Source organism: Papio anubis, chromosome 6, assembly GCF_008728515.1.
Source record: "Papio anubis isolate 15944 chromosome 6, Panubis1.0, whole genome shotgun sequence".
In the NCBI taxonomy this organism is placed as follows: Eukaryota; Metazoa; Chordata; class Mammalia; order Primates; family Cercopithecidae; genus Papio; species Papio anubis.
The window spans coordinates 5895239-5910378 of NC_044981.1; the positions used below are offsets into that span (position 1 = coordinate 5895239).

The window sequence follows — 15140 nt, forward strand, 5'->3', positions numbered from 1 at the left end:
CCTGGTTCTCCTCCTCCTCATTACATAGATTCGTATTTAAGATAAGCACAGACATTCTAATTTGAATTCCAGGGGTTGAACTCAAGTTAGAATCATCCTATTTATACGCAGACCGAAAATAACCATTGAAAGGAAACCAACAAAATGCAACTATTTTCCAAAACCCCGAGCGTTTGCTGGCGGGTGACCATCCCTCGCAGGTAGCGAGGTTCTGCTTTGGTTTTGAAGGAGAACCCGGGATCGACCGAGGAGGGGACTGGGTGGGAGTTAGCGGGCGAAACGATTCCCCAGAGAGGCCCCGAGCGGCGCGTGCGTGAGCGCGCGGCCGTAATATATGCTGCCATTAAGAATCGTTGCAGCTTCCAGCGCTCCGGGCGCAGGGACGCATGTGTTGCTGGAATTCAATCCGTGGGGGGAATGCAGATTGGGCTGCGACCCACTGGGTTTGATTTATGAACTGTTACACTAGCGATTGTTTACACATTGCATTTCAGAGCCCGGGCGCACCCTCCCCGCAGCGGACGGCGGGCTTCTCCGTGTAGGAACCTGCTGCAGCCCCCTCGGTCTCCCTCTATTCTCCTCCCTTCCTCCCACCCCCAGGGCCCCCGCAGCTTCCTCCCACAGCCACCTTCTCCAAGAACTCAGATTTCGATTTCTCTGAACCCATAGACCTACATGCAGTTCTTTCCCCCCCCCCCCCCCCCCCCCCCCCCCCGCCTACTCCAGGCCTACAGCCCCCGGACCCGGGTAGCCTCTGCACCTGTTTACTCCGGAATGTTTACTTCTCCGTAAGGCCATGCGGGGCCTATAAATAGGAGAGGTGGAAGCAGCCCCACTGCCAGATCAATAGGGCCCGTCTCCTCGCCATTTCAGCTGAGCTATCTTATTAATTATGAAAGGATTCACCTGATCCCTGCCGGGGAACACAGCCTCTCGGCCCCTCTGCTGGAGCCCTTAATGGCGGTTCCTTCGCAAGCTGCCTCTGGCCACCACAGAGGAAGAGGCGAACCGTGGTTAGGGCCAGGCCTGCAAGGATGGTGGTTAGGGCTCCGACCCGCCTCAGGCGGGGGCAGCCGGCCGGCCACTGGCATTGTCTGCCTGTGCGAGCAAGCTCAGTTTCTGTAAACCTCAAATAGAACGAATCTCTGCTTTGTAATAATTAATTTAAAAACAACTTTCATTTTCTCTTTTTTAAGGAAGCAGGGTTTTGGGGAAGTGGCCAAGTGGCTTAAGTGAGGAGGGTCTGCTTGAAGATGGCAGGTTTCCAGCGGCTTCCTGAAGAGGTGAGCTTGTCACTGGCATCCTGTGTCCCTCCGCGTACCCTGAGAACTGGGCCAAGGAAGCAGGTTGGGGTAGGAAACAAACGACACCCCCATTTCAAACAATAACTTTTATTTTATACTTCTCTATACTTTGTAGCAAATCTTTTTTTTGCTGAATTTAATTTATAATAAACTTTTTAAATTACATCTCTCTCTTTTTTTTTTTTTTAAAATCAAGGCTCTTTTATGTCAAAATCTTTTTTAAGCTATATTTTAGATTAACATTTAACGTCCCCCCCTTGTGATCTATACCGTTGGATATTCAGGTATTACTGTGTGTGTAACAGCTAAAACAAGAGGGAGGAGGGAAAATTAAAGGCAGTGAACTTGGACGGATGCATCAACAACAGCAGATAAAGCTAACCCCTCAGTGACCATAGCAGCCTGTCTTCTGGAAGCCTTTACTCTTACCCCAGAGATTTCCTCAGCCCCTTCCCTCTCTCCCTCCTATCCTCCAAACACAAAGCCAACAGTCCGTCCTTTCGCTTTTCTTGAGGAGAAATGTGCAGTGGAAATGATCAAAACAAGATACTGTGGAAGAACGACGTGAGCGTGAATTATTCACCGTATGCTTCGTCCGTGGACATCTCTCTTGAATTCATTCCCCTGGCCTTCTCCTCTCCTCGCCTTCCTATTAGGAGGAGCCCATCATTTTTCATGTTACTAGCATGATTAATATAGTAGGTGGCCCAGGGCCGTTCCTGAGATTCTTTTGCCAAACAACAAAAAAAATATTTAATAATAATAAAATTTAAAAATGGGGTGGGTTTGCCGTTTTCTTATTTGTGTGTGAAGACGGACTAAAGCTGAGGTCCGATTTTGGCTGTGCTTGCTTGCTCACTGATTGGTAACATTTGGCAAATAAAACACAAGAAATCAAACGAAATAAAAAGGAGAATCAGGATTTCCCACAATCCTATATGAGTGTTTTCAGCATCACAGAGAATCACAACGTCCCCAAAGAACGAATGGATCTTCCTCTCGATTTCCGGGAGCATGGAGTGAGTGTGAGTGGGCGCGTGGGGGGAGCTGGCCCCACGCTCAGAAGGAAAGCCAGGTCGCTAAAGCTGCCGAGAGAGACACCAGGAGCACGGGGAGCGCCGGGAGCAGAGACCCCGCCGCCCCGTTACCGCTGCCGCAGAGTTCGAATAAGCTGCCTTGGATGTTGAGGTTTTTGGATTCTTTTCTCAGTTTATCCCACATATCTTTCGCCCCTTCCTGGCAATCCGTAAGGGCTGTGACCGTGCAGCTGTGGAAATCCTCCCAGTATCTGGTGAGGAACAGAACAAAACAGAAGAAGCAGGTTCACTTGGGGCGCCGGGAGGACCCCGGGCCTGCACCCCTGCGCCTCCCCGCTCGCGGCCCCGCAAACTTCCCAGGGTGTCCCCTCCCTACCTTCTCTTCACCGCCCTGGCGTCTGGGCTGCGCAAGGTCGGGACTCGTGGGACCTCCGCCTACGCCAGAAGCGGCTGTCTAAAGCGGGGGTGGGGGGACGCCCCCTCCTGCCTGGTTTTCCCTTCCAGATGCGGGGAGAGGACTCGGCAGCCGGGAGCCGGGTCGTGCACCCGCTGCGGCGCGCTGGCACCTCGGCCTCCGCAAACAGATTGCTCGCCCTCCTCCGGGAAAGCTAGGAAAACAGTGCTAAGCCTCGCAAGCTGCCGCCCATTAATGCCTCTTAGCTTGCAAGACGGGTTACTAGCTCTGAGCACTGCCCTCCCCTCGGGGCTTCTTACATTCTCCTCCCCCAAGCCCCTTCTGTCTCCCTCCTTCTCCACGCCGGGGTACTCTCGCCTTCGCCCTCATTCTTTCCCTCCACCCACTACCTCTTCCTTTTGTTTTCCATTCTCCTTATTTTCCCTTTCTTTCTTTTTCCATTCCGTCTGCTTTCCTCTCTTCTGTTCCCCACTTCCTCTTCCTCCTCCCCCCAGCCTGCCTCGATCCTCCTTGCTCTCCACAGTCCCCGGCTCAGATTCGGCCTGGAGACTCCTGCCTGCCTCTCTTCTCCCCCGGCTCGGTGAGTGTTAGTGGCCAAGCACCTGGGGCCGGCTTCGTAGCCTTCATCTGCTCTTGCAAATCCCAGTGCCCCAGGCTTGCGCGTTGGGTCCCTCCTCTTTCTCCCTCCCCAGTCTTTTCCTTGGGCTTGGGCCTCATGGGGCTTCCTCCCCACAGTTTTCAGGGTGTAGCGCCAGCCCCCAAGGCCGAAACTGCGGGGAGGGCGTGGTGCCCACCGCTGCCAACCCTCGAGGACCCCCCCACATTCTGTCCTCCTCTGGCGGTCAGTTCCCGGAGACCGGCGCCTAACTCAACCACTTCCTCCTCCCAGGCTCAGCTCCTAGACCCGCCCCCACAACCTTCATCCAACCTGTCCCTTTTGATTGTCCCCCTTTCTTCTGAAAACCCAAAATAGATCCTGAGACTAAATATAATCCCAACCCGTGATCGATTCCTGGGGCGCTGTCTCCTTTCAGAGCTGGGTCGATCTGTGCCTCTCTGTAACTCCGAGCTGGTCCCCACCTCCCCTGAGCCTTGAGCACCAGATTACCGGTGCCTGCCCTCCACACAGTTTGGTTGTATTTTCTCCTCTCTTTCCCTTCTGCTCGCTGGCCTGGACTGTAAGCACATTGAAGGCAGGCACTGTGTTAATTTATGAGTACTGGAGGGACATGGGGCTTCCAGGTTCCTCAACTTGTAATAAACAGCAATATTTGGACATTAGGAGGCCCAGGGAGGACAGCTTTCCTGCAGAGAGTCTGTGGAATCACCCCTGCTAAAGGACGCCTAAATTGCTCTTTTCTTCATGCATGCCCAGATGGGGGCAGAGTCCTGAGGGACCTGGTAGAGAAGGATAGACTCTACCTGGGGCTGGGCAGAGGTGGGCTTCAGCTCCGTGTTGAGCAACCAGCTCCCCCAACTGAGTAGAGCCGGGACCTAGCCATGGCCTGTGACCTCAGGGAGGAGTTCTCACTTTCCTGTTTTCCAAGACAAAAGTTCTGCTTAAAATTAAAATAGCTTGGAATAAATAAGTTCCAACAAATGACAGAGGATTCGGGAGCTGTTCTATATGCAACCTTTTCTTATCCTTATAGATACATTCTTATCCATCACAAGGCTTTTAGAATTAAATGCCTTTGTTCCTTTCATGATAGGAAAGCACTAGCCACTCAGCCGCTGTGGCTCCTAGTAGGCACTGGGGCATTCAGGAAACCGAGTAGCAAAATTGACACCCATTTAAGTTATCAAAACCTAAACAAACATCCCTCCTTCCACCATTCCCTTTTGCCCCAGGTGGGGAGACAGGAGAGCCTTCACAGTATACAAATGATGCCATAGAAAATAGTCACTCTAACCTCAGGGAATAAGGGGCATAACCTGCCTTGGCTTTACTGGAAGCGTTATTGTGGGGGTGGGGGAACACAGCTGTTTTTTGCAAAATAAAACAGTGTGTGTTGCAGAGGATGGGGGTGTTTTCTAAGGTCTGCAGCAGCTAAATTGCTGCAGGTCCACTGCAGTAGTGCTCTGCTGGTTACCTTATTGCTAGTGGGAGCAGTGCTTTCCAGCCAAGCTCCGAGAAAACACCACTGGGCCTGGCTATGAACTCCTACCCATCTCTCTTTACCTTTGAAGCTGTCCAGGTCTGGGGACACTGTGCCGATGTGCAAGGGGGCGAGGGAAACAAGGAGAGTGGCTATTCCAAACCTCGGAATCTGCTGTAAACTCAACAGCGACTATCACTGAACTACCACCTGGACTTACTCTTTTTGGGTAAAGTCACTGGCACACAATAAGACAGTGTTTCAGCCTGTCTGCTAGAAACAGGAAGGGGGACCCGTGTCTCCTTGCCTGTGCCGGCATTTCCTTGATGTGTATTACAGGGGCGTTATGTCGGGAGAAATGGACAGATGAGACGAGTGACTTTCCCTTCAGGCAAATGTAGTATTACCCCCAAACAACCCTCAAATCCAAACTAACTGTTCTTCAGAGAATACCTGGCTCGCTCGTTCACGCAAGAGAAAAGAATGATAAAGATTGCTACGAGGCAGAGAGATTTTGCAGCATCAAGAACCGGTAGCAACTCTTCACGCCCCTTGCCCTGGGTCCCAGCACGTTGAGCATGCGCACCTCTGTGCAAGCCTGTGAGGCCGCGTAGAGCTGGGACTGGGTCTCTGTTGAAGGATCCTCCTCTATATCCCACCCCGGGCTGTGGGATCCCCTTGGGAAGTGCAGGTTCTAACCCGGGGGCCTGGTCCTAGGCCTGGGGGTTGGAGCCAGAAGGCAAGAGTGAGGAGATTTGGGTTCGCGCTGGCGCTGAACGCTGAGCGCAGGCGGGGAGGCTCGGCACTCTCCGACCTCAGTAGCTCCCTCAAAACCGAAGTCCAACCGGCCAGAAAGGACACTTACGTGCACACGGTCTTGATGTTCGTCTTGTCGTCCAGGCCCTGCGGGTAGTTGGCCATGCTGTCGCCCAGCTTGAGCAAACAGTCCGAAAAGCCCTTGAAGACCGCATCGCACTTGCCCGCTGCTCTCACGGCCTGCACCAGATACGCTGCGGGGAGGAGGGAACACCGGTCAGCAGCGCCACGATCCCGCCCTGCCGCCCCACTGCCCTTCCCTGTGCGACCCAGGCTCCGCGCGGCCTCGTTGCATCGGGCGGCCTTTCCCAGTACCCAGCCTTGGGGCGCGCCAGTGTTAAAGGTGAATGAAATACTTGACCCAGGAATGCCCGACCTGCGGCTAACGCTGCGACTAGTGCAGATTGTCGGTGCGTGAGCAGGTGTGGGTGGGTGGGAGGTAGGTGAGTCCATCCCTTTCCTCCAGCTCCCTCCCGCATCTCGCTCCATATCTTTTTCTGTTTCCATCGCCCCCTCTTCTCACCTCCCTCATCTCTTTTATTTCTCTTTCTCCTCACTGCCTCCTTCGTCTCCCAACACTTCCCCAGCAAGCCCTGTCACAGCTCTCACAATGCGATCTTCCATTTTGAGGTGACAGAAGGGGTCTCGGCTGCAGCGTGCGGGGGCGAGAACGGGGTGGGGAGACGGCAGGGCGTGGGGTCACGCAGCTGAACCCAACGCCACATCACGCGAATAAGCCTCAGGCTTGGCGCTCTGTCCTTGGTGGGCGCTCAGCAAACGCTGCTGAATGAATGAACGAATATAGTCCCCGGAAGCCACCAGCAGTCACCGAAATGGATTGTTTCATTATAAAACCGATTGCCTACCGTGGACTCTGTATTCCGAGTAAGACCCTCGGATGCACCCTTTCCCGCCCCACTGGAAAGAGGGCAACCTAGGCGTCCTGAGACCTGGCGCGGGTGATGAGTGGTCTGGAGCAGACAAGGCCAGAGGCCGGGCGGGGTCACGGATGAGTCTGCCTGGGTCACCTCCGCAAAGGCCAGATCCACGAACCTCGGGCCTCCTTCTCTCCTCCTCCTCTGTCAGTCATTCAGCTCCCCAGACACCCTTAACAACCCACCCGCCCGCCAAAACGCCAGCCTCCACTCTGGACAGCAGCGGGGAGAGGCTGTTCTCCTGGTCCCAGCCTGGCTGCTGAAAGTGAGCTCGCCGCGGCCCGGGTCTCCCGGCCCCAGCTCAGGACTCCTTGCAGAGAGCGGGCAGGGATAAAAGCTGAGCGGCGGGAGGAGGAGGAGGAGGAGGAGGAGGAGGAGGAGGAGGAGGAGGAGGAGGAGGAAACACAGGCCGCACGAAGGTCCAAGCCCCAAGCCCCTGACCTCTGGGCGGCCAAGCCCCCAGGCGCGGGACGGAGAGACAGGCACCAGGCTGCGGTCGCGCGGCTGTGGCCACCTCTTTCCACCCTGAGGCCGACGAACCCGGCTGGAAGCTGAGTGCCCAGCGGCCCAAAGCAGCCCGGGCGCGGGGAGGGCGCCAGGAAAACACAGCTTTGGGGCGGGGAAGAAAGGGTGAATCTCAGAATCGAAATCCGCACTGGTACCCACGACCCTGGGCTCCGGCCTGGTCCTCAGCCGCGTTCTGGCGGCTGCGTTTGTGTGTGAATGTGTCCCGGGAGGACCAGATACCTCACTCCCCCGTTCCCTCACGCAGGTCCCTGTCCCCGAGCGCCGGGCCAAACGCCGAAGAGGAAGGTGACCGAACCCGCAGCAGCTTCCGAGAACGTACCATTTGCAAAGAGCTGCAGGAAGAGCGAGGCGGGCCTTGCGCTTTTTAATCCGGAACGGGAAGCGCCGGGGAAGGGACCAAGGTTAACTTCGACCTCCCCTGGGGCAGATACGTAAACCTTCTTAAACCTCCGGGTTCACCTTACAGCGAAAATTAAGTACCCTGGCGACTATAATACTAACAAATCGAACACTCACGTAAAATCTTAAGAATAAACGAATCTTTGTTCTGATAGAACTCGTTCAAAGTGGGAATACACTCCACACGTCTTCCTCTATAACGCATGTCAGAAATACAGCTTTGAAGCGAAGAAACGAAATAAAATAAAGTCCAATCTCCCCGTCCACGTCTCTCCTCACCCCCTGCCTACACTCCCAAAACTCGGTGGCGAAAGAAGCCCCTAAAATGCACTGACATTTTTTAAGGGGAATTGGGGCTCGCCGGGGGCGGGAGCTCTCTTGTCACGTTATCTTCCCAGGAGCTGCTGGAGAAGACCCTGCACACCGCGCATGTGTGAGTGTGTGCGTGTGTAAAATAAGAAGTCGTGAACATTTCTGTCTTTTAAAACTGTGACTCCTTAGACTCTAGCCTTCTCTGGGAGGCCGGGAGGCTGCGCGCGGGACGGGTTTTGCAGGCGCACGCGTCCCAGCAGGTCGCAGCCCGTGTGTCCCTCGCTGTCCTTCCTGAACTCCGCTTAGGCGAGGCTCTGGCGGGTGACCCGGGCTCCTTCCCTGTCCTCTCTGCCGTCCCTTTCTTGTGCGGTTTTCATCCGTTCATTCATTCGTTCGACATCTCATTCATTCCGAATTTCCTCCTGCTGAGTTTTCTTTCGTGTTCACCACACTCTTCTACCTCCCCGCCCCCCCAACCCCCACTTTTCTTGCCAAATGTCAATGATTTGGGACAGCTCCCAGCCATGAATTAATAAAGACCGAGGTTCTGGTGCAGGAAAGGGCAGACATTCGGGAACAAATACGCTCAATTTCAATTCCACAGCCAACAAATAGTCATTTTCGGACCGAGGTTAATGTGTTCAAAACGCGTCCCTCAGGCACGACCACCGTCTTTTTTTTTTTTTTTCCCCTCCAAACCTCTCAAAGTAAGGTTATTTCCTACCGGGAAAACAGAGTCCCAAATCTTGTCCGATTAAAATTTCTATCTCAAAAACAACCCTGTCTCCTGCTCTCTAAAGATTCAAAGGTTTATTGCAAAATGCCACATTCACTTATTTCCAACATTTAAGGCATTTGCTGCCATTAGAAATATTATTTATAGCAGCACTTTTCACTAATGTCAAAGATTCAAAACAACCAGATTTAAAGCATTGTCGTTTTTTAGAATTAAAGGAAAACACCAATATCCTGCATTCACACACTCTAAAATCCTTATAATGTTTCTGCAAAAGAAGATCAGATACTCAAAATCATGTCAGTTGCATAAAACCCCACTGTAAAGAATCCATTTTAATGTCTAGAGAACTCCAAACCTTGTTTTCCTTCACATTTCTTATGGAAAAAACATGTTATGCATTCTCCTTTCTTGTCCCAAACCAATTACCTAAAGCACCCCTCCCCCCCATACTGCAAGGATTTGTCTGCAAAGAATGCCACAGCCTGAACTGATAGGAGGCAACAATTCCGTTTCAGGAGTTTCTTTTTTTCCCCCCTGTTGTCCATTCTATTAATAACCTGCTTCACTTTCACTTTTAGGCCACGTTAATTAATGTTCTGACCCCGCGTCAGAGAAGAGGGTTTTCTAGTGCCCTCTTGTATATCTTTTCTTCATTCTGGATGGTAAAAATGTGAACTTTAAGAGACCCTTGACAGCGTAACTGCGACTCAACATTCCTTAACATAAAATGGGGAGTAAATAAATCCTTCCACAACCAACCTCAAACAAACAAAAATAACAAACACCCGACATGACATATTCCAAATACTTCTTAACCCTTTCCTATATATATAATACAGACACCAATGTGTAAAGTAGCAGACAAATGCGCCTAGAAAAGTACATCTACGTAAATTTGGCTGAATTCATCCTCTTCAATGGTAAGCATATTAAAATATATGGTCTGGAGTTCCCTATCACTCTCGGTTTGCCCACCAGCAGGGTCTGCGGTAGCGGTGCAAACGCTGCAGCTAGGATATAGGGGGGAGGAGGGGCGGGAGAATGACAAAGTTCTAAATGCAGCAGTCTGAGCCCTGGAATATCTTTGCTTTCTGCACATAAACTTTCCAGTCCTGGCTGCCTAGCCATTTTGTTCCTGCATTCACCTTTAGACTCTTCAAAATAATATCTTGCAGTATCGCAGGAGCCAGTACATTGCCCCAGAGCGCACCAAACCTGGTCTAAACCCAGAAAGGGAAACAAAAATGGATGTGTGCTTTGGAAAAAGGTGGAAAAAGACCCTGTCCAGAAAACGTCCGGCCGTACACATTTCCTGGCGAACATTTGGAATCTATAGCTTTAGGAAAAACCGATCTGGGACGCGCTAGTCCCCAGGAACTGATGCCCCCACCCTCGGGGGTTTGCCGGCTTCTCCGCACCCTGGGGCAGCCGCGGGCCCGCCAGTCCCCTTCCGCGCTTCGGGCCGGGGCAGGCTGCCTCCCGCCTCCAATCTCCAGCCGGGCTGAGCGGCCACTTACCTATTTGCACCGCGAGGATCAGTGAAATATATCTGCCGTTCAACTTAAGTCCCATCCTACGTTTAGTCAAACCATTTGCGACCGCAGACCTTTAAATAGTTAGTTTAGAGAACGCGGGGGAAAGCCGAAAAATAGGCATTGCCAACAAGTTCCGGGAGCGACAGAGACTTTATGCACGGGGAAGGCAGAGGGAGGAGAGAAAGAGAGGGAGCGAGGAAGAGACAGAAAGAGAGAGAGAGAGAGAGAGAGAGAGAGAGGCGGGGGGGGGAGAGCTGGGAATGGTTCACTCCATTAGGAGGGGGCGGAGGAAGTACAGCCTCACGCCCACGAGCAGGCCTGACGTGGGGGATGACACGGAATGATTTTTTTTTTTTTTTTTAATATAGACACCTTGGTAGAGAATCGCCATTTATAGTCATCAGAAACTGGAATTAATCAGATATCTCCAATTAACGTGCGATCTGAATGAAATTTTGCCTCCCGGGGGTGACCACTTCCCTGTTCTAGCGGTCACCCCTGCCTCTCCCTCGTTCCGGGGGCCCCCCCAACCCCGCCCCCTCCCTGCGCAGAACAGGGGCTCCCCCTCCCTTCCCCGCCAGGAGCTGGGGAGTCCTGGCGCGCCCACTCGATTGTTTCAACCTGCTCCCCCTCCTCCATCAGCACCACAGAGAATGCAGCCCTCTCTCTACGAAGCAGGGGGGTTTAAAGGAGCGGGAGAGGGAAAAACAGCTAAGCTGGCTCGATTAATTCGAAAGCCCTCCTCGGCCGCCCGCCCCCTGCGCTTGCCTACCCTCTTTTTCTCCAACCCAGCAGCTGAGCTCTGGGCGCAGCCTGCAGCGCGTGAGCACGCAGCCCGGCCCCCCGCACGAGCACACAGACACACACTCACACACGCGCGCGCGCACACCCGCCAGCCGCGCCGAGCGCCCCCATGCCCGCCCGCACACAAGGCATGCGAGCGCGCGCACACGCCCAGGCCCCGGGGGTTTGGTTTGCACACGTGGGGCCCCAGAAATATACACCGAATGTCCTCTGTGAATTTTACCACCTCTGACGCCCCAGCGGGCCACAGGCCTTTTCAAGGGACACAGCGACACCTGTTTTAGGGGGCGAGTAGGGCACCGGGGAAGGAGTCTGATACGACAATTTTCGGATACTAGTGATTTACCAATCAACTCTCAGCGCTTTAGGAAATTTCCAAGGCAAGCACTAGTGTGCGGACTTCTTTCTAATCTTGATGCGCCTCTTGGGGTTATTTGTTGGACTACACACACACGTACCCACACGCACACACGTATATCACGTACGCACACGCACACCCGGACCCACACACACCTGCACTGTCTTTTGATGCTCGGCACAGACCCTGTGTGGGTGTTGCCTACCCTGCAACAGAGTACTTCTGCAGCTGGGTTTGCGCTCGGTGCAAGGTGCTGTCGACCACAGCTTGAGTCAAAATCGAAAAATTAACAGGGCTCTTTCCTTTCTAAACGACTTTAAGCTCTGGTTTTCTTCCCTTCTTCTGCACCAAACAGAAAAACAAAAGTCTAAATTGTAGCGTCTTTAATAAAATGCTAAAGAAGGCATTGGCCAACTTTAATCCTTAAGCCTGTGGAGAGAGAAAAATGAAAACGACCCCCCAAATTTTGCCAAACTACACTAGAGGACGTCAAGCTGTCAAACTGTAGAAATGCAAACGGATTAAGGAGAAGCATTGAATTTGCTTCTCCAGGCAGCGTGCCCTCCAGGGCCAAATTTGCCGTCCCCATACTCAGACATTTGGAGATGCATAGACAGAGAAAGGGGGAGAAAGGTGCAAAATAACGGGGGTAGGACAGGCTATGGAGGGTAAGGAGCTGAGGGGGAGCCGCGGGGGTCCTATTGCAGCACTTGGCGACGTGAGGTGTCTGCAATGTGCGGCCTCTTACCCACGTCCCGCGGGAGCCGCAGACTCCCAGGCAGCCGCCCTGGCCCTGGAGGCGGAGCCACGTCGCCCCGCCCTGGTTATGTCACCCGCCTGCGGGCGGGGCGGTTGGGGGCTCGCCTTCCGGCGTTCAGGGGCACAGTGGTGGCCCCGGGTGTTTCCTTTCCCCGAGCTCGGAGGCTCCGGGAAGAACCGAAAACGTGGGCGGACAGGGGGCGGGGCGGGGGCTGGTGGCGAGAGGGGGGCGTTTCTCGGACCCGCCCCCGACGTCTTCCAATGGCAGGGCAGGAGGCTTTCCGAGGGGCGGAGCCTCAGGGGGGTTGCCACGCGGCCCTGCCCACGGCTCCGCCCCGCCCCCTCGGGGTTCCGCGTGGGGCCGGCCCAGCTTTCGGGGACCTGGGCACCAGCTGAGGGTCCTCCACCTCGCTCAGACTCGTGCAGAGCCCAGGCTTGGGGGTGGCTTAAGGTTTTTTGCCCTCAATGTCCTTGCCTTCCTCCTGCTTATCCACCTGGGATCTTTTCAACATCATTTTCTGGGATCCTCTCCAACCCCTCCCCTATAACTCTGAGTGTGGGGCGCTGGGGATGTGGAGTAGGCAGGGCTGAGGGCCTCAAAGAAGCGGGTCAACCCTCGCGCGTGCGCACTGTCGCCGGCGCCGCGCCCCGGGCCGGTCCAGGTCTTGCCCTTGGGACGTGGCTGCGCCGCACCGCCCTACCCCGGGAGGGAACCCCCGCTGACTTTTTCCTCTCTTCGCTTTCCTCCCCAGGCGTCCCAACCTCCCCTCATGGGCGTGAGTCTTTTTTAAAGTGAAGAAGAGAGAAGCGAACAGAGTTAGTACTCTACACAAATGATTTTCCGGGTAGATAGAGGCACATGATATTTTCTTTTTAAAAAAATTTCTTATCTTTTAAATTACAGGTCGTTCTGCAGTTAAGGTTCCATGCAGGGTTGATTCTTCGTAGTTCTTTAATTAAAGGATATTGCAGTTCATGGTTGTCAACGCATGCTGTCTGGGAACCGTAGCATCCATGGTTGGAGGTGGCTTTGGAGAACGTTCCCTCCTTTATCAATGTGAAAAGCTCATGTCACATCATATTTGAGGTTGAAGGTGCAGTGGGAAGAGCACTGAACGGGGGCAGGGAAACCCAGCTCACAGGCTGACCCCCACACTTTGGAAAATGAAGAAGAGTGGACTATGAAGTATTTTCCAAGGCTGTTTTCACCTTTGAAATTTTGTGAACTAAGGATTTTCTAGAATTCTGTGAATGGGATTAGGAGTGGAAATTCACAATCCAAAGAATAAAATCCGTGCTAGAGTGCTTGTTATAAGCCACCTTCTTGCAAAGAACGTATTTCCTTTTGAAAAGCAATTTTGTTTAAAGAAACAAATACAGTTCAGGAGAGGGAAAAAGTCACAGGTGCTGTTTGGGTCTGCATGTTGAATTGAGCCCCCAAAAAGTAACCCCCAAAAGTAAGTCTGCATAATTAAGGCAATAAATCTGCAAAACTCCTTATCCCTAGAACAGCCAGAAAGAGACTCTGTCTAATTTTAAGCCTGGTGGGCACCAACTTCCTTTCTCAGTTCATGCCACTACAGCCCCAGTCTGGATGAGCAGTATGCCAGTTGATTCCCCAACTCCTGCTATGAATCCATCATAGGTCGGCTTTCCAGAAACTGCCATCTCGACAAACAGCCCTTTGAAATTATTTGCAAAAGCAGTTGTCGAGGCCACTGGGAAATTCCATCTTTGTATTCTAGGTCAGAAAAAAATCTTCTGCTCTATTAGAACAGATTGGTCTAGCAATACATCTCTCTCATAAATTTAGTCAGCCATTTAAATATCTTCAGCTAAAACTTTAATCAAAATGTGAATTTATATGTACATAACTCTTTTCATTAAAATGATAAAAACTATACCATATTTAAACAATCATATAGATTACGAGAGGAAGGAGATTTTTGTGGAGGTATGTACATTGGTAGAGGTCCCAATAAAATCTACTTTGGGAGGCCTGGGTCTACCCTTGCATCTGTGACTTGGTAAGGGTTTTTTTTTTCACTCTCTGGTCTTGAGACTCTTTACAAAATTAAGATGAAAGTTAATCACACTTCTACATTTCAAATATAGCATTTGCTCCTGGAATTCAAATTTCTGCATTAAAATCAAGTTCCATTTTTTAATTTTTTTTTTTTGAAACAAAGTCTTGCTCTGTCACTCAGGCTGGAGTGCAATGGCATGACCTCAGCTCACTGCAACCTCTGCCTCCCGGGTTCAGTTAGTTGAAACTTGAAGGCTTTGCGGGCCAGGCGCGGTGGCTCACACCTGTAATCCCAGCACTTTGGGAGGTCGAGGCAGGTGGATGACCTGAGGTCAGGAGTTCAAGACTAGCCTGAACAACATGGTGAAAACCCATTTCTACAAAAAATACAAAAATTAGCTAGGCGTGGTTGTGGGCGCCTATAATCCAGCTACTTAGGAGGCTGACAGAGGAGAATCACTTGAACCCCAGAGGCAGAGGTTGCAGTGAGCTGAGGTCACGCCATTGCACTCCAGCCTAAGTAACAAAGCAAGACTTCGTCTCAAAAAAAAAAAATTAAAAAATGGAACTTGATTTTAATGCAGAAATTTGAATTCCAGAAGCAAATGCTATATTTGAAATGTACAAGTGTGATTAACTTTCATCTTAAAAATAAACACTTTATTTAAAACAAATCGACGTTTTTATTATGAAATATACACACAGAACAATGCACAAAACAAGCATGCACAATTCATTGATTTATGACAAAGGGAATGCCTATGTGGTCCCCACTCACACTGAAACAACTGGAAGAGGCATGACAACTAAATGCAACCTATATTCCTGGATACGATTCTAGACAAGAAAAGACAGAGATATTGTTGGAACAGCCAGCAAAGTTTAAATGAAGTCTGTGAAGTAGGCATTAGTTTTGCACCAATGTCGATTTCCTGATTAGAGAATTGTATGCTGATTATAGAAGGAAGTGTCCTTGTTTGGCGCAACATATACTAAAGTTTTTAGAGTGACAAGACATCATACCTGTAGCTTGCTCTTAAAAGGTTCAGAAAAAGGAATACTGCTAATGGGGAT

The 15140-nt window shown here is 51.8% G+C and overlaps 1 protein-coding gene across 2 annotated transcripts; it reads right to left on the reverse strand.

Moving 5' to 3' along the window:
- Positions 1-1375: 1375 nt before the first annotated feature.
- On the reverse strand, positions 1376-10800 carry NRN1 (neuritin 1). Of its 2 annotated transcripts, none has more exons than XM_003897008.4 (3): positions 10102-10800; positions 5721-5865; positions 1376-2592 (listed from the first exon to the last, which is right to left on the reverse strand). In XM_003897008.4, the coding sequence occupies exons 1-3, from the start codon at positions 10154-10156 to the stop codon at positions 2364-2366; spliced, it is 429 nt and encodes a 142-aa protein (XP_003897057.1). In that variant the 5' UTR covers positions 10157-10800; the 3' UTR covers positions 1376-2363. The 2 variants fall into 2 exon arrangements, with proteins under 2 accessions (XP_003897057.1, XP_009202658.1); XM_009204394.4 differs by lacking the exon at positions 10102-10800 and adding an exon at positions 7651-7901.
- Between the last annotated feature and the right edge of the window lie 4340 nt (positions 10801-15140).